General features: G+C 44.2%; 1 protein-coding gene across 1 annotated transcript in view; it reads right to left on the bottom strand.

The window, feature by feature from the left end:
• The window catches only part of PI4KA (phosphatidylinositol 4-kinase alpha), a 158,134-nt gene that overhangs the window by 43,232 nt on the left and 87,891 nt on the right, over nt 1–27,011 (bottom strand). Inside the window, exons 20-27 of the mRNA XM_004386190.3 lie at nt 11,853–11,961; nt 10,914–11,050; nt 10,592–10,725; nt 7,391–7,473; nt 2,247–2,317; nt 2,041–2,165; nt 669–750; nt 353–436 (exon numbers count right to left, since the gene is read on the bottom strand). Coding sequence (XP_004386247.1) covers nt 353–436; nt 669–750; nt 2,041–2,165; nt 2,247–2,317; nt 7,391–7,473; nt 10,592–10,725; nt 10,914–11,050; nt 11,853–11,961 — 825 coding nt within the window. The remainder of the gene's footprint in view (nt 1–352; nt 437–668; nt 751–2,040; nt 2,166–2,246; nt 2,318–7,390; nt 7,474–10,591; nt 10,726–10,913; nt 11,051–11,852; nt 11,962–27,011) is intronic.

Genomic DNA, 27,011 nt, shown 5'->3' with positions numbered 1-27,011 from the left:
TGAGGTTCATCTCAAAATCCTGCTTGTTCAATGTAGGTCTGAGAGGGCACGTACTATCTGGTAGCAGAGAACCTTTTTTGGCAGCTAAACCAAGAACACAGCTGGAAGCCAGCAGGGCTGAGTGGAGAGTGCAGACTTTGAGGACATACAGACGGAATAGGGAGGGAGCCACAGAGTACTTCATACATGTAACCTGACAAACTGCGCAGTTCCTTCAGTGAGGGACGGGGCTCCTTCTCCTCCTACCTCAGAAGGCCAGGGACGAGGTGACCTCACTGCATACTGTGCCCAGTAGGGCATGTGACGTACTAGCAGGGAAAATGGCCCTTATGACAGGCAAGTACTGGCTTACCTCTCGGGCCTCGTATGTGTCAGGAACCGTGATCCGGTAGGGGGCGTCGGGGATGTCGTAGTACGGCTGGTCCTTGTGAATATCCTAGAAGCAAAGGAGGATGTCCTTGCCCAAACTGTCCTCCAGTTTGCCCTGCTGCCCGCCACACATGTCTGACATTCTCCCAAGCCTGCTGTGGCTTCCGGGAAGCACCAGGGTGGGATTCGTCCCTGCCCCCACTCAGCCCCTGTAGCATCGGTCACGCTCAGGTGCCTGGTCAGAGGCACAATGCCCGGTGGGTAGCAGGCTGACTGGCACCCAGGCCCAGGGAACTCACAGCACTCAGCGATAGCGACAGGGTCTGCAGGATGTCCAGCATGGTCTTCAGCACTGTCCCGCTCCAGAGCAGATGAGGGAACCTGTATCCAGAAACAGCTCTCAGGGCCAGAAGCCAGGTCCCCAAGGAACCCATGCACCTTAAAGTACCACCTGGGTTGGGGAGAGCCCACCTCCACGGCTGTCTCTGCACAGCCCAGAACACACCTGCAGTAGCTTAGGAGGGAGGAGATACGAGCTTCCCAGGTGGGCATACCCCTCCTAGGTGCTCTGCAGTGAGGTGGCCGTGCCCAGTCAGAGGTGCCTGAGGCCCACTCCTCTGGTCACCTTGGCTATGCACTAGCCAGGCTGTACCCCCAACTCTCCAACGCGACTCTCCCGCTGTTCAGCCATGGCTCCCCTGTATTTCCCCATAATGGCATAAACAGAAAATGACAGTATTTGCATGAAACCCTGGGGTGAAGACAAGAAACTGCCTGCTCCTCGAAGTGCCAGGCTGTGGGCTTCAGTGGTCCCCAGGGCTGAGGGGTCAGTGTCTGCACAGATGTGACTCATCCGTGACTTACTGCTCAGGATGCCCAGTTCTAGACACATGCCACATGTGTGCCTGGATTGGTGCTTGGGTTAGGGCCTGTGGCTAGCTCCCAAACTCCAGGACACCCTGCTGTGAGCTGCAGATGGGCTCAGTGTGAGAAGCTGCTGCCCCTGGACTCATGCTGCAGGGAGGCTGGCCTGGCCCACCTTCCTGGGTCCTCCTCAGTGTGGGGACATGCCCCCAAAGGGACTGCTCTAGTGATCAGCACAAAGTCTACAGCGAGACTGGGTCAGTGTAGGGCTTTGATCCCCTATGGACCACGATGGTCTGATCCTGCTGTGAGTGGGGGTGCCGGCACTGGGCGAAGATAGCTGTGCCTCCCAAAACCGAGCCCGGAGGGCTCTGACACAGGACAAGGCACTGGTCCAGGTCCTGCCAGACCATATGGAAATCAAAGACATAAGGGACATGACACCCTGAGATTAGCAAGACACATATTGTCCGTACTTTAAAATTGACAGCTCAGAATAAATGCAAGTCTCAGAATCACAATTCAGACCCTGCAGAAAACTCATGACACTCTGGGGGAGGCGGCATCACCGCTGAGAGCTTTGATTCTGACTGCGTGTTTTTCTGGACTGATTATGCAAGGATGATTTCCCCTGCATCCCAAATCACAAAAGCTTATCATTATATAGCTAAAATTTACCGTATACTCACACACACACATACTATACTCACGCATCCACTTGCGCGAGCGCGCACACACACACACGCACACACACACACAGACACACATATATATACACACAAAGCATTAGAAAGAAAATGAACTCACTTATCCACCAGGCCAGACAGATACTTGTCGGCCACCCTCCTTATTCTCTTGTGGATGTGGTTGAAGTTCACCAGCAGAAACTGTGCGTGCCGTTCCAGCTCCTCTTCGTTCTCCTTGGTCTTGGCCTAGACATTCAGAAGAGACAGCACGGTACACGCCCTGTAAACACCTCTAGCAGACACTGCTTTCACTCTGACAAGGCTTACTTTCTCTGCCATCATGTTCAGGAAGGCGTCGAACACTTTGTCGGCGACGGCAATCACACACTGCATCATCCCTACAACAAGAGGGAAGCATTGCCGGTCAGAGGCATCAACAGAAAAGGGCCCAGCCTAGGTACTTTCAAACTTTTTATTCTGAAATCATTTTAGATTTGCAGAAGAGTTGCAAAGACCGTACAGAGAGCTCCCACACACCATTCACCAGCCCTCCTAACATTAACTTCTTATATCGCCATGGTGCATTGGTCAAAACCAAGAATTGTATATAGCCACAATACTAGTAACTACAGTTCAGACTTCATTTGGATTGGCCATTTTCCAACTAATGTTCCTTTTTTGTTCCAGGATCCTACGCTGCATGCAGTTGTCCTATCTCCTCAGTCCCCTCTGATCTGTGACAGTTCCAGTCTTTCCTTGTCTTACGTGACCTTCACAGTTATGAAGATGTCTCAATTTAGGTCTGTCTGATGCTTTCTCACGATTTGACAAAAGTTACAGGTTTTGAGGAAGAATATCGCAGAGATGATGTGCTTCTCTTGTTGCCTCCTATCAAGGGTATATGGTATCAACATGTCTTATCACTGGTGATGCTGACTTTGATCACCTGGCTAAAGAGGGTCTGCCAGGTGTCTCCACTATCAAGTTACTCTTTTTCCCTTTCCATACTCTGTTATTTACAAGTCAGTCACTAAATTCAGACCATACTCAAGGGGAAGGCAATTGCATGACCTTCTCAAGAGAATTTGTGGACAGATGTTAAAACCACCACAATAACTGATAAATATTTTGGGGGAGATATTTTGAGGTTATACAGATATCCCGTTTCTTTTTTGATGCAGTGGTTAAGAGCTACAGCTGCTAACCAAAAGGTCGGCAGTTGAAATCAACCAGCTGCTCCTTGGAAATCCTACAGGGCAGTTCTACTGTCCTATAGGGTCGCTATGAATCGGAATCGACTCGACAGCAATGAGTTTGGTTTTTGGTTTTAATTCTGGCCTCCACAGGCAGACCCTGCCTGGAACAGGTATTACTGTTGATTCCAGTGGCGTTGCAGCGGGGATTTTAGTAACTGGAATTTAGTAACTGGAATTCTTCTGTAAGGAAGGTCTGTCCCTTCTTCCCCATTTGTTTACGCAGTCAATCATCTATTGTACCAGCATGGATTCATGGATATTTATTTCATTCCTTGGGTTATAATCCAATACTATCATTATTTATTTCATTCCTTAAATTGCTCCAGCTTTGGCTATTTTTGAGATATTTCAAGCTGGCACCCGTGTCCTTTTGATATGCCTCAGTGGTTTGTTTTCTGACACATCTTGCATTTTCCCTGCCCTGACTTTAGAATCAATCATTTCTCGAAGTAGCCCAGGTTCCCTTTATTGGAGAATGGGTATTTTAGAAACCAAGCTCTGAGTACTGGGTGTGCTAGCTGCCGCTGAAGTTCAATATATTTTTAAAAAGCAACAGAATACAATGAGAATCAGAGCAGATGGAAGGACTGTTTCATACAACGCAATGCTGTCCTGCTTCTCCAGTGTCTTTAACTAAAACCAAACCAGTTGCTGTCAAGTCAATTCCAACTCATGCTGATGCCATGTGTGTCAGAGTAGAACTGTGTTCCATAGGGTTTTCAATGGTTGATTTTCCAGAAGTAGATCAGAAAGTCTTTCTTCCAAGGCACCCCTGGGTAGACTCAAACCTCCAACCTTTTAGTTAGTAGCTGAGCACGTTAACTATTTGTGCCACCCAGGGACTCTGTCTTTAGTAGGACAGTGAAATACAGAACTGTGGGATTATCACGGGCAGAGAGACCAGGCAGGTGCTAGCACCTCTGTGCCTCTGGGCCCAGCACAGAGCCTGAAACATAAACAAGTATTTTCTATCTTTTTGCTACGAGAGTGAATAGGCCCCAACACAGCTCTCAGAGCTGGAGAAGTGATGCATGCGACCTGGACAGATGACCAAGGGCAGAGAAAGCCTGCCTTCTGAAGACGCTGTGGGTGTAGGGGGTCTAAGATCTGATTTTGGGGATGTGACGGTGAAATCTTATCTTGGGGGTGTGTGTAGTGTAGCTGTTAGGAAATGAAAACTAAGTAACTAATAATTAGTAATCAGACAGGGATCAGATACCAAGTAGTTTCAGGTAGTAGCATCTAAGTAGATTTTTACTAAAAAGTCACTCTTCTTTTTGGACTTAGCTACAGGATTACAGGGCAGCTGACAGGTGAGCAGGAGGCTCCTGCCCAAACATTCCTGGCCCAGCTGGAACACACAGAGGCTCGGATTACAGCTGCACAGAGGAAGGGAGGTACTCCCCTTCCTAGGGGCTGTGAAATGTTTTATATCACCTCTCTCGGCCCATTTTGAAAATTCATGAATAATACATGTCTCCAAAGACCAGAAATTATATTAGAACCCACATTTCCTTCCCATCTCTCATGTTTTAGGAGAGAAAAGGAAGAGGGAGTGAATTTAATAGTTACACATTCACTGGCTTAATCTAATACCATACTCAAAACAGAAACAAGTCTAATAATCAATTTGAAATCACGTGGAAGAGTACAATGCACTGGGATGACTGAAGGTGCCTGTGAAGAGCAAATCAGTCCCCAGTGCAGTTTAATTTCACCTTATGACACAGCAACAGAAAAGTAGAGCTCAGGAGAGCATGACAGAGAGACACCTGGCTTCAAACGACTCTGAGTCAGTCCCAGATATGCTCACTTGGAGGTTCTTGGGTTATGGTGGGGAGTGGCAGTCTCTACTTCTTTGTGGCTTCCATTCCCTCCTAGAACCAAAGACTCTCAGGGTGTACCAACTACTTGGCACAAAATAGCTGTTAAATAAATAAACAACGAACAGATCAATGAGAGGAGTGAATGGACACCTCAGTGGTTAAGAGCACCTGTACTATACCCCCAGTGGTCCCTGGGTAGTGCAAACTATAACTGCAAAGTTGGCACTTGGCTACTAACCACAAAGTTGGTGGTTTGAACCCACCCAGAGGTACCTTGGAAGATAAGCCTGGCAAATCTGCTTCTGAAAGTTCACAGCTATGAAAACCCTATGAGTCCAATTCTACAATGCAACATATGGGGTCACCATGAGTCAGAATCAACTTGACAGCAACTGGTACTACCTCCTGAATAGGTCCTGGGGCATCTGTGTGAGTCCCTCTGAGTAGAGGACTCTACCTCTCCTGTATCTTGCACCCCTAGTAGAAGAAGCTTCTTTCTGTAGAAATAGCCTGCTGCCTGCCTTTCACCCTGGTCTGCAGCTCATGTCAATCCTTCCAAACACTGGCAGCAGAGGGTGCTTCCAGAACCTGCACACCAGCCTTCCTCACCACTCCACTAGCTCCCAGCTCTAAGACAAGTTCCCGCACCTAATTTCTGACACTGTGGTGCAGGAGTAAGGACTACTCTGCAAACAACTCAGCAGAGGGAGCTCTGACATGAGCAGCATCCTTCAGAGTCTCTGGAGTGGTTTTGTCAAAAAGGATTCTTCAAGTATTGATTTTTCTCCAAAAGCAATGGTACCAGAAGCCTGTGGGGATTATTTTTTCTGCTGCATGAACAAGTTGACAGGTTCTTCCATGTGCCAAGAGCTTCTGGAATGGACAGGAATATTAACTACTAGTTGTACTTTATTAATACTTAATTTATTACTCTTAAGAACTTAACAATTAGCATTCCTCAAAATATTTACTCACACAGTTAATGAAATCAAATTTCATGGATTTAACCAACTAAATTCGTTCAAACATTTAAACATAATTCTAAAATTAATAATTTAATTAAGACATAGGACTAATATTTCAGAGTATCTTAAATTTTTAAACATCTTATAAATCAGCACAGGCTAATACAATGTGCTTCATAGGGTTTTCATGGCTGATTTTTTGGAAGCAGATAGCCAGGCCTTTCTTCCAAGGTGCCTCTGGGTGCACTTGAACCTCCAACCTTCTGGTTAGCAGCCGAGCATGTTCACCATTTGCACCGCTCAGGGACTCCTGTCTTCCTAGAACTGGATGATCTTGGTTGAGACTGGCTATATTGAGACCCTGTGCACTCAGGGTCTGAGGACATGCTGCACTATGGGGCTTGTGAGCCTTTGTGTTTCATGTAGATTCTCATACCCTGAAGCTTCCCCAGAAATGATGCAGTCCATAAATTGGACATGGCCCACAGACCCTGACATTATGGACTGGTCTCCTGTGGTCAATGGAACCGTTTGTGGGCCTGACTGGGATCCCATCAACCAGCACTGAGGTGAGAAGTCCCTCTTCGGTTAGGGCACATGGCTATCAGTCCTCACTGCCTACTCTAAGGGATGGCGTCTTCATCATCTGTGGGACATCCTTTCTACCTGGCCACTCACTGGGGCCAGGCATGACTGGTCCTCCCCACTGCTGTGACCTGACCTTTTCCCAGACTGCACCGCCCAGTCGCAGCTCACACAGAGAGACAGCTGCATGTCTATATAGCTACATGTATAAACACTGAGTGGAAGAAACAAAAACTATATATATCCTAGTATATTCACCCTTCTTTTGTAATTACAACTATCTTCTTGTGTACTTTATATTAAACTTTGCTTTTTTTGGAGAAGAATTATGAACTCATACCTTTTGCAAAATAACCTTGTCTCAAATAGCCAAGGGAGGGGAATAAAATATTGTATTCTTGTCCAAACTGTGACAATTTGTCTACTGGGAGTCCCTTTAAATTGGTTGCTTGGGTTTTCATCCTCCTCCTGACAATTTACAAACACAATAGCTCCCTGACAACAATAAGAAGTTCCAGGTTCATCAATGACCACCCAAGGTGCCCTGGCTCTTTCAGCAGAGGAACCAAAACCTAGATGCTGGAGTGCACTTGAGAGGCGACGGTGGGCACAACTGACACTGCTGCTGCTCTGGGGCCTCTTGGCAGTGGCAAAGCCAGAAAAATTTCTTATTTTAAGGAGATATGTTTTACACCAATCCTTCCCATGCAATATATGGTTTCCTAAAATTATTTTCTCCATGAGACAGAAAACAGGGAGTAGTATTCCTTTTTATAATATTCATCAGAAATATTACCTACAGCTCAATTCATCTTGAGGTACCATCATAATAAGCTTACCTGATTTGTCTTTTTGAATAGCCTTATCCTCAAAGTAGCAGAACATCACCTGGAAGCGATCAGGGTCTGTTGAACGCAGCACCCTAAAAGGACAACAGATTTGAATGAATGCAGCACCCTAAAAGGAGAACAGACCTGAGTGAATGAACGCAGCACCCTAACAAGGAGAACAGACCTCAGTGAAGGAACGTAGCACCCTAACAAGGAGTACAGACCTCAGTGAAGGAACGCAGCACCCTAACAAGGAGAACAGATCTGAGTGAAGGAATACAGCACTGATTCAGGGGTGGAATTCTCGCTTTCCCTGCAGCAGACCTGGGTTTGGTTCCCTGCTACTGCATCTCTCATAGGCAGCTACCACCCATCTGTCAGTGGAGGCTTTTGTGTTACTCTGATGCTGAACAGGTTTCGGCAGAATTTCCACAGTAAGATGGACTAGGAAGAAAGGCCTGGTGATCTACTTCTGAAAATCAGCCAATGAAAATATTGTGGATCACAATGGTCTGATCTGCAACTGATCACGGAGATGCTGCAGAACTGGGCAGCATTTCGTTCTGTTGTGCACAGGGTCACCCTGAGTCAGGGCCAACTTGATGGCAGCCGACAACAACAATAAACTGATGTGTACTTTCTGGAGGACACTGTACACCTAGCATTTGCATTCCTCTGACCAAGCAATTCTGCCACCAGTGATAGATCTTAAGGTGACATGCACAAGGATTCTGGTAACAGCACAGACTGTACTACCCCAAAGGGAAACATTTTAAAGTCCATCAGCAGGAGGCTGGTCAGATAAATCAAAGTACATCCACCTGGTGACATGACGTATTATCCAGCCACCAAAACGAGAGGTACCTCTGCATGTGCTGTGACAGAGAAACCTCCGAGACGTATTATGTGAAGAAACAAGGTGCAGGGAAAATTGATATAGCACGGTCCCACGGGTGGTTTTTCTTAAGGTCTGTAAGTGTGTTGTGTGCGTGTAGGACGCACAAGCTTGCATATGCAAAGAAAATTTCTAGGATGGAGAATAAGAGTATTACCAGTGGGTGTCTCTGGGTTGTGGGAATGAAGGAGTCAGGGTTAGGAGAGGGAGATTTGGTATTTTCCATCTTCAGCGTTTTCTGAGCTATTCCAATTCTTCCCTCTTCGTTTTGTGTACCATGGACATCTTTACTTTCATAGTAAAAAAATATCTTTAATCTTTGGGGAAAGGAGGAGAGAGGAAAGAAATGCCAGACCCTTAAGAGTGTGGAGGGCTCTGCTAAGACCCTCAGCCACATGCTTACGTGTGACGGTGCCTAGTGCTACACAAACCTTTAACTATGTAAGTCTACGTCAGGCAGGCTGGCTGCGTTAACCGCACGCACACTCGAGTGCTCACAGGCACATGGCCTTAAAGTAATTTCTTACAAAGTTCTCCCAATAACCCAAGGCTTTACTCAGGTCCTTGAGTACAAACAAACATCTGCGTTCTCCCTTGCAGCTCTCAGGCCTCAGCTGGGTGCCCTCAAAAACCTGGCAGGAAACCCAAGGCAGAAATTGGGCTTGTGTAAGCTGCCTGCGGCCTGTGTCCTTAAAGTCTTCCTCTGCCAGGTACTCAAGAGCCTGCCCTGAGAGTCATCACACACCACTTGCGGGCACCCTGTGGGACAGAAGGCGCCAGCCCTGGCTTTGCGCACGAGGCTGAGGGTCTGTGACACCTCTCCTAGCCATACATGCTGAAATTAAAACCATGTGTGTGTTCTGCTTTGGCTTGGCTTGCTTTGTTTTGATTTGGTTTTCTTTGAAACTATATTCTTTGGAAAAAAGACTAGAAGGAACTATACTAACAGGCTATAGAGGACAGTGGGGAAATCAGTGGGTTTTTTTCCTCCACTTATCTCCAAGTTTTTTGTAATGTTCACACATTACTTTTATAATTGAAAAAAAATATATTTACAATAAAAAAGAAAATAAAGTCAAAACTCCCTCAGCTCTGTGGGACTCCAGGGTGGATGGATCATGGGGGACTGCTAATTATCAAATTCTGCTAGTTGTGGAGGCTAAGGGACTGCTGAGAGACAGGGAGGAGGCTAACAGGGGGGCTCACTCCCACGTCAACCAAAACAGCCTTAATCTATTTAATATAATACTTAGCTTCCATGTAAGATTTCTATTACCAAAGAGTTTCATGGCATCTAAGAAAGGTTAAAACACTGTCTTCCAAATGTCCCTCCTTTTAAGAACTAACACTTCCCTTTTGAAACCATTTGGGAAACAAATAATTCTAAATGTATTGAATTCCTCCTGTGTTTTAAGCAAGCTAAGCGTAACTAGACCTGGATCGGTAACGTGGAATTCAGTTTTGTAGCTGGCGGGTTGGCTGCAGCCCAAGAGTGCAGCCCAGATCTGCACTGGCCAGCCAGCGGCAGGCCCTCTGCAGCATAGCATCATGGTTAGGAGAGCATTTGGGTTTGAATCCAAGTCAGGGATTACTGCCTTGGGTAACTTTACTACTCAGTGTCTCAGTTTCCTCATCTATTAAATGGGTATATAACAGCTGATATCATCATGCTGACAATTACAGATCTTAACAGCTTTTTTAACTGTTAGGATGGCTGTGGTAACAGATGCACCCTGAGCAACAGATCACTTGTGGAGTTGTAGTGGCCCAGGCCCCTTCTCATGTAGCGTTTGCTGTTGGTACTCAGCTGTGGGCCTGGAAACCAGCTCAGTGAGTTTCCTATGCCCTTCTCAGTGAGGCAGCCCTAGTGGCGCAGTGGTTAAGAGCTACAGCTGCTAACCAAAAGGTGGGCAGTTGGAATCCACCAGCTGCTCCTTGGAAACCCTATGGGGCAGTTCTACTCTGTCCTATAAGGTCACTATAAACTGGAATTGACTCGACAGCAACAGGTTCTCAGTGAGGGCCAGTTCCCAAGAAGGGCTCTCGCCCACCATGTGGACTGGCTCTGCAGCGTCTACTGTGGTTGCTCAGTTGCCTGTCCCATGTGAGGGGGAGTGATGGAGTGTAGACACCTGTGTGTTTTCAGATGTCTGGTGCTCGCGAAGGAGGGGCACTCAGAAAAGCACAGTTTTTTTTTTTCTTTTTTAGAAAGCTTGATGTCTTGGAAGGAAGTAAAAAAGTCCCATGCCAAGCAGGGCACAGAAATAAAAATGCAGCTCAAGTATGGATGTGTAGGAAGGCAAGGGCTTGCATACCTCATATATTCCAGTCGGTAAACAGACAGGAGATAGGTGGACATGGCGAAGTCTAGCTTGTTGATGAGGGCAGACACTTCAGGAGGAGGGTCCAGCAGGTTGATGATGGTGCTGCGAAGCTCACCCAGCTCAGCCTAGAGGGGACAGACATTCTCAAGGCCTCTGTGTGCACCCCCAACCCAGGGGAAACAAATCCTCCTGGTTAACAACATGCGTTAACAAGGACAACGGAAATCTTCTCTAATCCTTCAAGGGCATTTAGCAGCAGCCCCGCCGGCATTGTGTGTCTGCTGCAGGACTCCCACAGGACAGGCGTCCTCACCGTGGTAACTGTGTCATTCTTCATCGCTGAATTGTACTGTAGGACAGAGCGCAGCGGCTCCTTGCTGGGGAAGGTGAGTAAGGGAGACTTGGTGGCTATCTCGCAGACGCCCTCGTACCACTCCTCTGGCCAGAGCCCTGCAAGGGAACAAACAGAATGGACACTTCTGCCTCAGTAGGAGCACTGCAGTAGAGTAAAAAAACCAAACAAACCAGTTGCCATCGAGTTGACTCCAACTCATGGAGGCCCCATGTGCGTCAGAGTACAACTGTGCTCTGCAGGGTTTTCAATGGCTGATTTTTCAGAAGTAGAACACCAGGCCTTTCTTTCAAGGGGCTCTGGGTGGACCTGAACCACAGTGGAGTACATTCTATCAAATTCTAGGGGTGTGAGTCTTTGTCTTGGCCAATTATCCCAAACATGGGGGCAGTGGTGGTTCAATGGCAGAATTCTCGTCTTTTATGCAGGAGACCTGGGTTTGATTCCTGGCCAAAGCACTTCATGCCCAGCTACCACGTGTTTGTCAGTTGAGATTTGCGTGTTGCTGTAATGCTGAACAGGTTTCAACAGAGCTTCCAGACTAAGATGGACTAGGAAGAAAGGGCTGGCTATATACTTGTGAAAATCAGTCAATGAAAACCCTATGCATTACAGTAGTCCGATCCCATTGTGCATGCTGACTCGATTGCAGCTAACAACAATCCCAAACATGTAGCACAAAACAGTCTTTACCTAACTGGGGTTAGGTTCTCTTAAGATATGAGGTTGTCTCTAGCCCTGAACTACATCTGGGAAGTGGAACACTGGCACATACTTGGAAGCAGTGGCTGAGTGTGGACAATTTTGAACGTGTCCACATTTTTTGTTAGGTTGAGCCCTACTTCACCTTTGTTCTCAGTCTGCAGTCGGCCGTCCTTGGGAGAGAGAGCACCACCCTACCTGAGCCCTCCACGGCGAACCCCATCAGGACAGAGTAGAGCCAAAAGTCCCGGAAGAGCTTCTGTAGCCGCGGCTTGGCTTCCTTGATGGGCGGCAGTCGGCGGGTGAGCTGTGTATCAAGGAGAGAGGGAGGGAGGACGTTCGTGTTATGCTCGTGCAGCCCTAACACCTGCAGAAGGAAGAGTGGCTGGAGACCCAGTCCCCAGAGCACCCTCAGGCACCCTGGCTGTCATGGGTGGGAAGGCACACTGCACATGAGCAGGCTCATGGGTTAAGCACCAGAAGTGGTCTTCAATCTTTTTCAGCAGCAGATTTTTCTGGCAATAATCTCAGGCTGAATGCCAACACCTAAGGCAGGTGACAGCAGGACTACTAAGGTGCAAGCGTAGGGGCTGTGGCCTGCACCCCTGCATCAAAGAGAAACACGCTGCAGCAGCAGCAGGAGGTGGCCCATCAGTAAAATTAGGGAAGATGGTTAAATCTGTGTGCAGCACCCCGCTGGACAGGTTAATGCTCATAGAATTCGCAGCTGGACGTCTGTGTACAGGGATATTTACCCGGTGGAGAGTGGGATTGGGAGTCAAACATCCACGAGTCCCAGGCCCCGTGCCCAGGGATGCAGAGGTAGGACAGAAGATGGCGCCCAGCACAGGGGTAGGGGAGTGAGACAGCACGTCCACACAGGGCTGGGAGACTACAAACTGGCACAACGCTCTTTGGAAAGCAATTTGGTAATGAGTATTAAAAATCCTAAATATTCCCAACATACCATCTCCAGTAATCTAGCCAAAATAACAATAATATTTAGGCACAAAAACGTTGTAACTTGTGTTATACCAGCAAAATAAACAGAAAAAAACCAAAATGTCTACCCGAAAGCAGTGGTTGAATAAGTTAGAGTATATTAAAAAAAATTTTTTCTAAGAATATTTGTGCCATAGATAGAACTTGCAAAATACTGCAAGTGAAAAAATGTACAATGTATAAATCATGATACAGATTTAAAACATATACGCATAAATATGAATGCATAGAAAAAAATATGGAAAAAAAGCAACACATTACTATCGATTATTTCTGGGTGGCTAGCATGCCAGAGATTTCTAGACTCTTCTTCAAAGTTGTCTGTATTTCCTAGTGTTCCTCCATAAATTCCTCCTACGATAGCGCAGAGGGTGCGAATGCGGGCCCAGGGCTTGAAGCATGGAGATGGGTGGCCTTGCTGTGCGACCTGCAGGGAACATGACCTCAGAGGGGTCAGAGACGACTTGGGAGTGAGGGGTGGGCTCTGGAGATGTGGGGGTTGGGGGAGCAGTGGAGGAAGCTGAAGGCAGCAATGGACACAAGCGCCACAGGGCAGGAACACGGAGCTGCTCCAATGCTGGTCACCAAAGAACAACTGACAAGGGGGTTCCAGTTTAGCCAGTGGCCAAGGACCCAGGGGCTGACTGTTGAGAGGGCAGGCCTGCCTGGGGCGAGGCCCCACATGATGTTGGAGGTGTGATGGGACTCCCAGAGGGCAGTCTTTACTTAGTACTCAGGATCTATATGGCTAAGAGCTCCTGGTTTCTCATAAAGAGAACTCGCCCTTGTCGGTTAAGGAAAAGGCCAGGCTTCCTTCCAGAATGCTTTACTCCCACAGGAATCAGGGCCTCCAAGTGGCTGGGAAGCCTCACGTGCTTTTGGCACAGGCAACAGAAAGTTATTCTTAAACCTATCTTTGATGTAAGATATAACTCCTTACCCAAGAACTGCAGCTGGAAAGTGTCCCCTGTGGATTCTCCCTGCTCTCTGATGCCTAGTCCTCGTCTGCTGGCCAGCATCCCACCTGAGACTGCTCAATTCCCCAGGAAGGGAAGGTCAGGGTGGTATCCAAAAAAGCCCTAAAGATGCTGTGAAATATCCTGGGATGAAGTCATGGTCTAGCTGTGGCTGAGACCTTGAGCAGGAAAATAGGTCTACACATCCACAGAGACAGAGATGGGGTTGGGACATTCTATAACAGGGCCATAGGGTGATGAAGGGTCACAAAAGTCTGGTCCACTAAGAGGAAAGGCAAAGGCTGAGGACAGGCTATAAGATCACTCACCTGCTCACTCCTTAAAAAACCAAGGCCAGGGAAGAAAATGGGACTGAAATAGAGACAATCAACAATCGATGTCTTTGGAAGCAGTAGTCAAGAGATCAAATCTGCTGCAAAAGACCTCTTTAAAGTTTAAAAACCAAAGGTGTCACTTTGATGACTAAGGTGTGTCTGACTCAAGCCATGGTCTTTTCAATCACCTCATACGCAAGTGAAGATTAATGAAAAAGGAAGACAGAAGAAGAACTAATGCATTCAAATTGTAGTGTTGGCTAAGAATACTGAATATGCTGAGGACTGCAGGAGAATGTACAAATAAGTCTTTGAAGAAATACAACTAGAATGTTCTTAGAAGTGAGGATGGTAAGACTTTGATTTGCTTCTTTGGACATGTCATCAGAAAAAGCCAATCACTAGAAAAGCAGAGGGCCAACAAAAACGAGGGACCCCATCAATGAGATGGAATAACACAATAGCCACAACAACGGACTCAAACATACCAACAACCGTGAAGACGGCACAGGACTGGGCAACGTTTAGTTCTGTTGTATACAAGGTTGCCATGAATCAGAGCTGACTCAACAGAAATTAACAACAACAATAACAAAGAGACATAACATCCAAGTACAATGCAAGAACCTGACTGGATCCTGGGTTTAAAAAAAAACTATAAAGGGCATTTTTTAACTCTTGGAGACACCGGACTTGAGGTGTCCACTCTAACTTCCTTTCTAATGCTTCAGGAAATACTTCCATCCACATCCACATATAGATTAGGTGGCTAGTATATGGATGGTTCGTTGTTAAATTCTTCCAACTTCTTTGTAGCTTTTCCCCCCTTTTCTTAAAATAGTATTTCATTGTATTTTTTGTAGAACTGTACATAGCAAACAGGTTTCCATTCAACAATTTCTACACATATTGTTCAGTGATATTTGTTACATTCCTTCACTGTATCAACATTCTCATTATTTCCATTCTAGTTGTTCCCTTCCTATTAACCTACTCTCTGAGCCCCCCAACCATCTCATCTACACTTTAGAGTGTTTACCACTTGGTCTCTGTCTTAGTTATCTAGTCCTGCTGTAACAGAAATACCACAAGTGGATGGTTTTAACAAAGAGAAGTTTATTTCCTTAAAGTAGGCTAAAAGTTCAAATTCAGGGCGTCAGCTCCAGGGGAAGGCTTTCTTCTCTCTCGGCCTTCTCATCAGTGTTCCCCTGGACTAGGAGCTTCTCAGCGCAGGGACCCTGGTCCAAAGGACGCGCTCTGCTCCCAGCACTGCTTTCTCAATGGTATGAGGTCCCCGTCTCTGCTCACTTCTCTCTTTTGTATCTCAAGAGACTGCCTCAGGACATAATCCAGTCTTGTAAACTGAGTCCTACCTTACTAACACAACTGCCACCCAACCTCCCTCATTAACATCATAGAGGCAGGATTTACAACATACAAGAAAATCACCCAGTACCAGGAATCATGGCCCAGCCAAACTGACACATAATTTTTGGGGGGACATAATTCAATCCATGACAGTCTCATATAGATGTTTTTTTTAAAACAGCGTGGTATATTCATTACTTTATGGGCTAACCAGCTATTTAGTTAAAAGGTCACTTCAGGTAATAGTTTCGGTTCAAGGCTTAAAGAATATCTCAAGGCAATAACTGCAGGGATTCCTCCTGTCTCACAGGGTCCAAACCAAACCCAAACCCATTGCCATCACGTCGATTCCAACTCATAGTGACCCTACAGGACAGAGTAGAACTGCCCCACAGGGTTTCCAGGGAGTGAATCTGAACTGCTGACCTTTCGGTTAACAGTCATAGCACTTAACCGCTGTGCCACCAGGGGTCCAGTAAGTCTGAATGTTTTGAAAATTTGAAGTTCTGTTCCACATTTTTCTCCCTTCCTCTCATGATCTATCTGATTGTGGTCCTGATCAGAATATTTGGTAGTGGTAGCCAGGCACCATTTGTTCTTCTGGTCTCAGGGTAGAAGGGCTATGGTTCATGTAGAAAATTAGTCCTGTAGAGTGGTTCCTTCTCTGAGTCTTGGATTTCCTTCTTTTTCTTTTGCTCCAGATGAGCAGAGACCAATGGTTGTATTTTAGATGGCTGCTCACAAGCTTTTAAAACCCTAGATACTACTCACCGGACTAGGATGTAGAACATAAACTTTATGAACTATATTATGCCAACTGATGGAGTTGTCCCATGAGACTATGACCCAAAGTCTTCAACCCAAGGAAACTGATCCCATGAGGTGACTGGTTATGTTTATGAAGTATCAGTATCAGTTTCTGTGACCCTTATTTAACCAAGTTAACTGACGCCACTAAGTTGTGTACACACAGAGACATGTATTTATACACATATATATGTATACATATAAAGACATACACATATTTTTGTTACTGTTACAAAATTAAACACAGCACTTACCTAAACATCCTTTGCGCGTGTGTGTGTGAATACAACCTAATGGTGTCAAGTTAACCTGGTTAAGTTGTATACATTTCTCCCATATTCACTGCTACGTTTTCCATCACCATAAGTAAAAAATGACTACTGTCTATAGAATGAACTTCTTCTCCCCACCCTGGTAACCACCAATGAACATTGGTCTCTGTATATATAGCTGTTCTTGTCATTTATAAAAGTGAGATCATACAGTATTTGTCCTTTTGTGATTGACTTATGTAGCTCAGCATAATGTCCTCTAGGTTCATCCATGTTCCAAGATGTTTCAAGAACTCATCATTCTTTATAGCTGTGTAATATTCCCCTGTATGTATGTCTTGGTCATCTAGTGCTGCTATAAAGAAATACCACAAGTGGAGGGCTTTAGCAAAGAGAAATTTATTCTCTCACAGTCCAGTAGGCTAGAAGTCCAAATTCAGGGCACCAGCTCCAGGGGAAGGCTTTCTCTGTCTGCTCTGGAGGAAGGTCCTTGTCATCAGTCTTCCCTTGGTCTGGGAGCATCTCAGCGCAGGAACCTCACGTTCAAAGGATGCACTCTGCTCCCAGTGCTTCTTTCTTCGTGGTATGAGGTCCCATGTCTCTCTGCTCGCTTCTCTCTTTTATATCTCAAAAGAGATTGGCTTAAGACACTATCTAATCTTGTAGACCTCATCAATATAAGTGCCACTAATCCATCTTACTACATCACAGTGACAGCATTTACAAGGCATGGGGAAATCACATCAGAGTGTCTTCTGGCTGAAGCTTACTGGTAGAGTGGGGTGCCTCTAGGCACTTGTAGGTGGAGCTACAGAGCTTTGGAACACTTGCCCCAGCAGGGCAGATGCCGGCATGAGGCCCGAGGGCCAAGAGGCTAAGGAACCAGGAAGCAGAAGCTGAAGAGACAAGGAACACAGGAAGCAGAGCTGCCTCAGTCTCAAAAAGTATGGCCTCGATTTCTGGAGTTTCAAAGCATGGAGCCATGGCCTCTAGTGTTTCTAAGGATGGGGTCGCCACTCAGATGGACTAGAAGAATGGTGCGCCTAAAGCCGAGGGGCCTCCACTTAGAATCCAGATAGTGTGGCCAATACCTAGAGTCTGGAGGGCAGGGCCATTGTGTAAATGGTCTCAGAGAACAGAGGATTATTTGCAAAGCCTTGAGGGCTAATGTAATGTGTTCTGCTGACCTGCTTGATGCCTGTTATCCCTTCTTTCCCTGCAATTTCTCCCATTTGTAATGGAAATGTCTAGCGTGTCCTGTTCTGTCATTGTACTTTGGAAGCAGATAACTTGTATTCTAGATTTCACAGATGAAGATGAACCTTGTATCCAGGAACTTTGCTAAATTCCTCTGTTAGCTTTAGAAGCTTCTTGTGGATTCTTTGGGATTTTCTATATATAGGATTGTATCATAGAAAAACAATCTGGATACTTTTTATTTCTTTTTCTTGTCTTATTGCTCTGGCTAGGACTTCTAATATAATATTGAATAGAAGTGGAGAGAGGAGACACCCTTGTCTTGTTCCCAATTTCAAAGCTCTCAGTCTTTCTGCATTAAGTATTGTCATGGATTGAATTATGTCCCCCCAAAAATGTGTGTATCAGTTTGGCTGGGCCATGATTCCTGGTATTGTGTGATGTCCCTGTATGTTGTAAATCCTGCCTCTATGATGTTAATGAGGGAGGATGGGTGGCAGCTGTGTTAGTAAAGCAGGACTCAATCTATAAGACTGGACTGTGTCCTGAGGCAATCTCTTGAGATATAAAAGAGAGAAGTGAGCAGAGAGACAGGGGAACATCATACCATCAGGAGAGCAGTGCCAGGAGCAGAGCGCATCCCTTGGACCCGGGGTCTCTGTGCGGAGAAGCTCCTAGTCTGGGGGAACATTGATGAGAAGGCCAACAGAGAGATAAAGACTTCCCCTGGAGCTGACACCCTGAATTTGGACTGTTAGCCTACTTTACTGTGAAGAAACAAATTTCTTTTTGTTAAAACCATCCACTTGTGGTTATTTCTGTTGTAGCAGCACTATATGACTAAGACAAGTATAATGCTGGCTGTTGGCTTTTCATATATACCCTGAATCATACTGAACTTCCCTTCTATTCCAATCTTCTTTACGATTTTCATCAAGAAAAGGTTTTGGATTTTATCAAACGCTTTTTCTGCATCCATAGAGATGATCAGATGATCATGTGGTTATTTTCCTTTGTTCTACTGATGTGGTGTATTACGTTGATTTTCTAATGCTGAACCATCCCTGCATTCCCAGAATAAATCTCACTTGGTCATGGTGTATAACTCTTTTAATATGCTGCTGGATTCTGTTTGATAGTATTTTGTTGAGGATTTTTGGATCTATATTCGTAAGAGCATATTGGCCTGGAGTTTTCTTTTTTTGTGGTCTTTGTCTGGTTTGTGTATCAGGGTTGTTTGCTTCATAGAATGAATTAAGTAGTATTCCTTCCTTCTCTATGTTTTGGAAGAGTTTAAACAGTACTGGTGTCAATTCTTCTTTAAATGTTTGGTAAAATTCCCCAGTAAAGCCATCTGGTCCAGAACTTTATTTTGTTGGGAGGTTTCTGATCACTGATTCGATGATCTCTTCACTTGTTAGAGGTCTGATGAGACTTTCTATTTCCTCTTGATTCAGTTTGGGTAGGTTGTGTGCTTCTAAGAATTTGTCCATTTCATCTAGGTTACCTAGTCTGTTGCCATACAGTTGTTCACAATATTCTGTCATAATTCTCTTTATTTGTATTGGGTCAGTTGTAATGCCCCATCTTTCATTGTTTACTTTTGGTTATTTGCATCTTTTCTTTATCAGTCTAGCTAAAAGTCTGTAAATTTTATTGATCTTTTCAAAGAACCAACTTCCGGTTTTATTGATTCTATTGTTTTTCTGGTTTTGATTTTATTTATTTATGCTCTGATCTTTGTTATTTCCTTTCTTCTGGTAGGTTTAGGCTTAGTTCCCTCTTCTCTTTTTAGTTCCTAGAGTTGTCTAGTTAGGCTGTTAATCTGGGATCTTTGTTCTTTTTTTATGTAGGCACTTATTGCTCTAAGTTCCCCTCTGAGTACTGCCTCACTGTATCCCGTAGTTTTTTTATGTTGCACTTTCATTTTTATTTGACTCTAAAAAATTTGTGTGATTTCTCTTTTGATTTCTTCTTTGACCCACTGGTAGTCTAATAGTGAGTTGTTTGATTTCCATATGTTTGTGTATTTTCCAGGTTTTTTCCTGTTACTGATTTTTAGCTTCACTTTCTTGTGGTCATAAAAAATACTGTGCATGATTTCAATTATTTAAAATTTATTGAGACTTGCTTTGTAACCTAAAGTGTGGTCTGTCCTTGAGAAGGATCCATGTGCACTAGAGTAGAATGTATACTGCGCTGTTTTGGAGTACAGTGTTCTATATATGCCTGTTAGGTCTAGTTGTTTTTTAGTGTCATTCAGGTCCTCTGCCTCCTTGTTGATCTTCTTTCTAGATGTTTGGGCCAATGTTGAAAGTGGTGTATTGAAGTCTTTAACTATTACTGTAGTACCATTTATTTCTCCCCTCAATTCTATCAGTGTTTCCTTTATTTATTTAGGTGCCCTGATGTTGGGCGCATATATACTTATGATTGTTAAATCTTCTTGATTAATTGACCCTTTTATCACTATATAATGTCCATCTTTATCTCTTCTGATAGATTTTGTCTTAAAGTCTACTTTGTCAGATATTAAGATCGCCATCCCAGCTCTCTTTTGGCTATTATTTGCATGGAATTTTTTTTTTTCCATCCTTTCACTTTCAACCTATTTGTGTCCTTGGGTTAAGGTGTATCTCTTGTAAACAGCATATAGTTGAATCATGGTTTTTTGTTTTTGTTTTTTTTTTTTAAATCCATTCTGCCACTCTCTGGCTTTTGATTGGAGCATTTAAGCCATTTACATTCACTGTAATTACTGATAAGAGTGATTTACTTCTGCCATTTTGTTATGTGATTTTTGTGTATCTTAAGTCTTCTTTGTCTTTGTCCTTTAGTACTGCTTGCTTTTGTGTTTTGTTGGTTTATTGCAGTGAGCCTTTTTGGTTCCCTTCTCCTTTCCTTTTGTGTATGGTTTTTATACATATTTTCTTAGTGGTTGCCATGAATATTAATTACATCTAAGAGCTTGTATCTATGGTAAGTTGGTATCAACTTAACTTCAGTAACATACAAGAAATTCTACATCTATACCATTCCTCTCCCCGCTCCATTTGTTGTTGTTATCGCTAATTATGTCTTTATATTTCATGTACCCTGTAACATAATTTTATCCTTGTTTCTTACATATTTGTTCTTAAAAAACATCAAAGACAAAATATTTAGAATCATCAAGCATGAATACCTTATTACTAGCCCTTATACTTGTCCACACATTCCCCTTTATTAGGGCTCTTTCTTTTTATGTATAGCTTTGAATTACTTTCTAGTGTTTTTTTTCCTTTCATCTACAGAAATCCCATTAGTATTTTTTGTAGGGCCAGTCTGGTGGATATGAACTCTCTTAGCTTCTGTTTGTCTGGGAATGTTTTAATCTCACCCTCATTCCTGAAGGATCGTTTCACTGGGTATAGTGTTCTTGGTTGGCAGTTTTTTGTTTTTTTCTTTCAGCGCTTTATATCGTTCTCTTGCCTTCCACCCTCCAATGTTTCTGAGGAAAAACTGGCACTTAATGTTATTGGGAATCCTTTGTATGTGACTGTTTGCGTCTTTCTGACTGCTTCCAGAATTCTCTCTTTATATTCAATTTTTCAGAGCCTAACTGTGATGGGTCTTAGTGTAGATCTCTTTGGGTTTATCCTGATTGGGGTTCTTTGAGCTTCCTGGATTTGTAGATTCATGTCCTTGTTAGATTGGTGAAATTTTCTGTCATTATTTTTTCAAATACTCTTTCTGTCACTTTCTCTCTCTCATCTCCCGGAATTCCCATGATGCATATATTAGGTCTCTTGTCGTGGTCCCATTACTCCGTTAATTGTGCTCAGCCTTCTTGAGGCTCTGTTCTTGTTGCTCTTCAGTGTCTGTAATTTTAACTTCCTTATCCTCTAATTCGCTGATTCTTTTTTCTGCCTGATTAAATCTGTTGATAAGTCCTTCTGTTATGTTTCTCATTTCAGTTATTGTCCCTTTCAGTTGTAGTATATCTTTTTTTAGATCCTCATTTTGTTCTTGCATTGTTTTCCTTATTTCTTTTAGCTCTTTGTCTATGTTTTCCCTTCATTCTTTAACTATGTTTAATGTTGCTGTATTATACTCTTCCATCTTTTTCATTATTGGTTGTCAAGGATTTCATTTTACTTGGATCCACAATCAATGGCCATGGAAGCAGCGGTCAAGAAATCAAACAATGTACTGCACTGGGCAAATCTGCTGCAAAAGGCCTCTTTAAAGTGTTCAAAAGCAAAGATGTCACTTTGAGGACTAAGGTGCACCTGACCCAAGCCATGGCATTTTCAATCACTTCATACACATGCAAAAGCTGGACAATGAATAAGGAAGCCTGAAGAAGAATTGACATCTTTGAATTATGGTGTTGGAGAAGAACAGTGAATATACCATGGACTGCCAGAAGAACAAACAAATCCGTTTTAAAAGAAGTACAGCCATAATGCTCCTCAGAAGCAAGGATGTTGAGACTTTGTCTCACATATTTCGGACATGTATCAGGAGGGATCACTCCCTGGAGAAAGATATTATGTTTGGTAAAGTAGAGGGTCAGAGAAAAAGAGGTAAGACCCTCAACGAGACTGAATGACACAGTGGCTGCAATAATGGGCTCAAGCAAAACAATGATTGTGAGGATGGCACAGGACTGGGCAGTGTTTCGTTCAGTTGTACCTATGGTTGCTATGAGTCAGAATCAACCTGACAGCACGTAACAACAACAAAGATGCACTTTCACTTCCTTGGTCAAGTTGAGTTGGATGGGCCATTGTTCCTCTGTCCTTTTTGTGTCTTGTGATTTTTTGTTGGGGGACTGGAATTTTTGAGAGTGTTAACTTCTCAGTTTTCCCCAGTATTTGGTGTTTTTGCCCATACTACTTACTGCAAGAAACTCTTAGGTGGACAGAGCCTTCAATCTTTGCTTAGCATTTCCATATCCCTCCCTGGTTTAATTGGGATTCAAAAGTTCCAGATCTCATTTTTCAACTTTCAATCTATCCCAAACACACCAGAGAACATGCTGTGGCTAGTGTGTCCACCAGCGGGCACCACCACTCAGGTGAGATACCATGGACTAATCAATCTGCCCACTAGGGGGCGCAGTCCCCTCTCTCTGGTTATAACTCCCTTCCCTTCTGTTTCTCTGGAGGGCAACACCCAGCCCCAAAGAGGGCTCCGTGGGTGTGGGTTATCAGTCAGAATATGTGGATTTTTCGAAAGAAAACCCACACCCAGGGCTGGGTGCTGTCCTCTAGTTTCCTTCCCTGCTTTGTGGAGAGTGTTTATATCTGAGCAGGCATTTAGGTGAACCACAGGCCAACCTCCCTCCCTTTCAGGAAGAGGAGGGGCTAGCGCTCCCCAGAAGGACCTCCGAGGGATCTGTCTTTTTGGTTTCAGAGTCCCAGTGGCACCGTGGTGGTTGGGGGAGCAGTCTCCACTTAGGTGACCCACCTCCTGACTCTACTGTAGGGAACTTTCTGTAGGAGTTCGTAACAGTCCAGCCACCGAGAGTTACTGGTTGGGGGAGGGGTAGTCTCACTCTGAATGACCCCCAGGGAGGTCTGCCTTGTTGCTATCAGAGCCTGCCCCTTAGGACACTGGCTGTGAGTGTAGCCTCCACTCAAATGCCTGCTTTCTAGCATTCGGCAGCCTCAGTCAGCAGTCTTCAGCACCAACTATAAGGGGGAGCAGAAAGACCCAAACTGATCCCCAGAAAGGTCTTCCCTGTTGGTTTCAGAGGCCTGAGCTATGGGGTGCACAGGGCAATGTCCAATCGCACATATGTCCATGGTTAGGTGCACGATTTCCAGGGGATGCCCACAGCCCAACTCAGCAGCGAGCCCAACCCACCACCCCTCACCCACGGGGACAGGTACCCCTGCCACTGGAAGGAGTGGGTGCCTGATCCTGCTTCCAAGCACCCAAGGTCAGCAAGCATTGTGGAGCCTGGCCAGGGTGGGGGCGCTGGGTTGCCAAGACCACTCCACTGCTGCCCAGGCCTGCATCCAGAATCTCCCCACCATAAACTTCACAGGGCTGTGAGGCTGCACGCTAGGTAGAACCTGGCCAAGAATTCACTTAAGGCATCTCCTGAGGGAGCTGCCAGGGCTATGCACCACACAGCAGCCCCAGGGCCCATGCGCCTGGGAGTCCCATGGACCCAGGTGTCCCCACAATGTCCAAATCACATAATGTCCTATTCCACAGAATGTATCATGGACGTTAAGTGATGTATGACTGTAAATTTTTAGATCATAAAATTAAAAACAACAACAAAAAGTTTCACAGCCCTGGAGTCCAAGTGGTGCAAATGGTTAACGTACTCGGCTGCTAACCAAAAGGTTGAAGGTTCAAGTCCACCCAGTGGCACCTTGAAATAAAAGCCTGTTGATCTACTTCTGAAAAATCAGCCATTGAAAACCCTAGGGAGCACAGTTCTACTCTGACACATACGGGGCTGCCATGAGTCAGAGCTGACTTGACGTTAATTTTTTTAAAATCACAGCCTAATGGATCACTGTGAATGCCTAAATGGACTTGAGTTTGAGAACCACTGCTTCAAGTAACATCCGTAACTCTCCAACAATGAACATGATAGCTTGGCTGCAAGTTCCTGGCAGAGAACACAGTTCCCCTTCACTGAAGAAAGGTCCTACTCCATGGTTTCCTCATGCTCTAAAACACTAATTTCACACTTTCCCCCTCCACTTTTTTCCGAAGAACACTCTCACAGAAGAACAGGGATGCCTGCCTCATCGCCGAACCAGCCACGTCAACCCTGGAGACCAGAGCAAGGTCAGATGCTGTGATCAGATCTCCCTCTGGCCTTGTAAAAGGAGAATACTTGGAGGGCAGATTTGTAGCCTCTACTTTCACGGAAGCATTCCAGTTCTCCCTGACTTAACCTCATCATCCAGAACTCTGAAGAGTGTCTTGGTGACTTCAGCAAGGGCTGCTCCTGCACCAGGGCTCTGTGAGCATGTAGACAAGTCTGCAGTCAAGCATTTAAAACAGCAGCTAAATCAGAACTTGAGCTAAGAAGTCACAAGTCACTTAGCAGTGATCAAAGATGTAGTTGAGGGGGTTTGTGCTGACAAAGCTAGTTGAGTATTGTTTGATTTGGGACATATTTACTTTGGAAAACATGCAACAACAGCTTAGCACCAAAGTTCACACTGAAATTCCACTGGTGATCTTGGCTGTTTTCATCTCTGCAACTCCACGTCTCAGTAGCACAGAGGTAAGTCCGGTCTCTAACATTTCTACTAATTATAAAATCTTGTTTGTGATTTCTTGTTTGTGATCTTTCAATCTGAGCTTCATTTCTCCATCCAACTACAAATTTAAATGCTTTCTATACTATTTTAGAAATGGAAAAAAATTTTTTTAAACCTGCTTATTATAAAATTCTGCAGTTACATTACTGGGACAATTGACAAAATTGGATCATGGACTGAAGAATAGATGAAAGTATTACATCTAGGTTAAAATATTTTGAATTAGATAACTGCACTGTGGTTATCTATGAGAATAATCTTGTTCTCAGGCAATTTTCCCTAAAGTATTAGTATTAAGGGTTAGACAGCCATGATATATGCAACCTACTATCAAAATGGTTCAGAAAAGAATAATATCTGTGTATGTGTGTATATATGTTTACACACACACACACATATATGGAAGGAGAGAGAAAATGATAAAGCAAATGCTCCAAATATAAAAACCTAGTGACCATCTGGGTAAAGGGTATATAGGGGTTGTTCTCTATACCATTCTTGCAACTTCTCTGTAAAATCTGAAACTATTTCGAAATAAAAAGATTTTATAAATTCAGGCAGTTGTGTCTCTCCTATCACACCTGCTGTTTCAGCCTAGTCCCCCAGGAGGGACAAGGTGTCCCCATGTCATGCTCTGACGAACCACTAAAAAGTCCTGCTCCATGAATTTACACGAGAAAGCACCATATGAAATTCCCATGAAAACAAACTTTTGAATGATTTTCCTTTAAAAAAATTGCTCTCTCCAAAGATGATAATCTGAATTTAAACACAAGTTAAACCTAATGATAGTTCTAAAATGTCTTATATAATTTTTGTAGTACTAAGTAGCAAAACCAAGGAGCCCCGGCAGTGCAGTGGTTAAGCGCTCAGTTGCTAACAGAAAGGTTGGTGGTTTGAACCCACCAGCTGCTCCACGGAAGAAAGATGTAGTAGTCTGCTTCTGTAAAGATTATAGCTTTGGAAACCCTATGGGGCAGTTCTACTGAGTCCTATAGGGTCACTGTGAGTTGGAATCATCTTGACCCCCACAGGTTTTAAGTAGCAAAACAGTTAAGGTCCTTTAATGTCCTTAATTTTTATATATAGAAAATATCAGGGATATTTCTTCCTTCCTCTCATGAAGGAATAGTGAAAATTACTTCTGGCTTTTCAACATGTAATATAGGTTCAGGGTATAATAAGCTTCCAAATATACTATCCAAATACCAGGATAAACACATGAATGTCTTCATCCTGTCTCCCTAGTTGGTTCCAAAATTGTCTTCCTGAACTCTTATTTATTCAAGTTTATTATTTTAACTTTACTTTATCTGAGAAGGATACTTTTTCTTTTCTTTTTTAATTGTACTTTAGGTGAAGGTTTACAAGACAAATAGTTTCTCTTTAAACAGTCAGTACATATATTGTTTTATGACATTGGTTAACAACCCCATGACATGTCAACCCTCTCCCTTCTCAAGCTTTTTTTTTTTGGTGAAAATACACATAGCCAAAGATACACCATTTCAAAAATTTCTACACACACAATTCAGTGACATTGATTACGTTCTTCCAGTTGTGCTGCTATTTTCACTTTAGATGAAGGTTTATGGAACAAAAGAGTTTCTCACTAAACAGTATACATGTTGCCCTATGACAATGGTTAACAACCCCACTACATGTCAACACTGTCCTTACTCAACTTTGGGTTCCCTATCACCAGCTTTCCTGTCCCCTTCTGCCTTCTAGTCCTTAACCCTGGACTGCTGTGCCTCATTAGTCCCATTTTGTTTTACGGGGTTGTCCAATCCAGGGCTGAATGGTGAACCTTGGAAGTGACTTCACCACTGAGCTAAAAGGGTGTCTGGGGGCCATACTCTCGGGGTTTCTCCAGTCTCTTTCAGGCCAGTAAATCTGGTCTTTTTTGTGTGTGTTAGAATTTTGTTCTACATCCTTCTCCAGCTCTGTCCAGAACCCTCTGTTGTGATCCTGGAGTCAGTCCTGGTAGCCAGGCACCATCTAGCTGTACTGGACTCAGTCTGGTGGAGGCCTTGGTAGCTGTGCTCCATTAGTCCTTTGGACTAATCTTTTCCTTGTATCCTGTTCTCTTCATTCTCCCTTGCTCCCGAAGGGATGAGACCAGTGGAGTATCTTAGAT

The sequence above is a fragment of the Trichechus manatus genome, unplaced genomic scaffold (assembly GCF_000243295.1).
Source record: "Trichechus manatus latirostris isolate Lorelei unplaced genomic scaffold, TriManLat1.0 scaffold00157, whole genome shotgun sequence".
In the NCBI taxonomy this organism is placed as follows: Eukaryota; Metazoa; Chordata; class Mammalia; order Sirenia; family Trichechidae; genus Trichechus; species Trichechus manatus.
The sequence above is the reverse complement of the archived record's forward strand: the minus strand, read 5'-3'. Positions and strand labels throughout refer to the sequence as shown.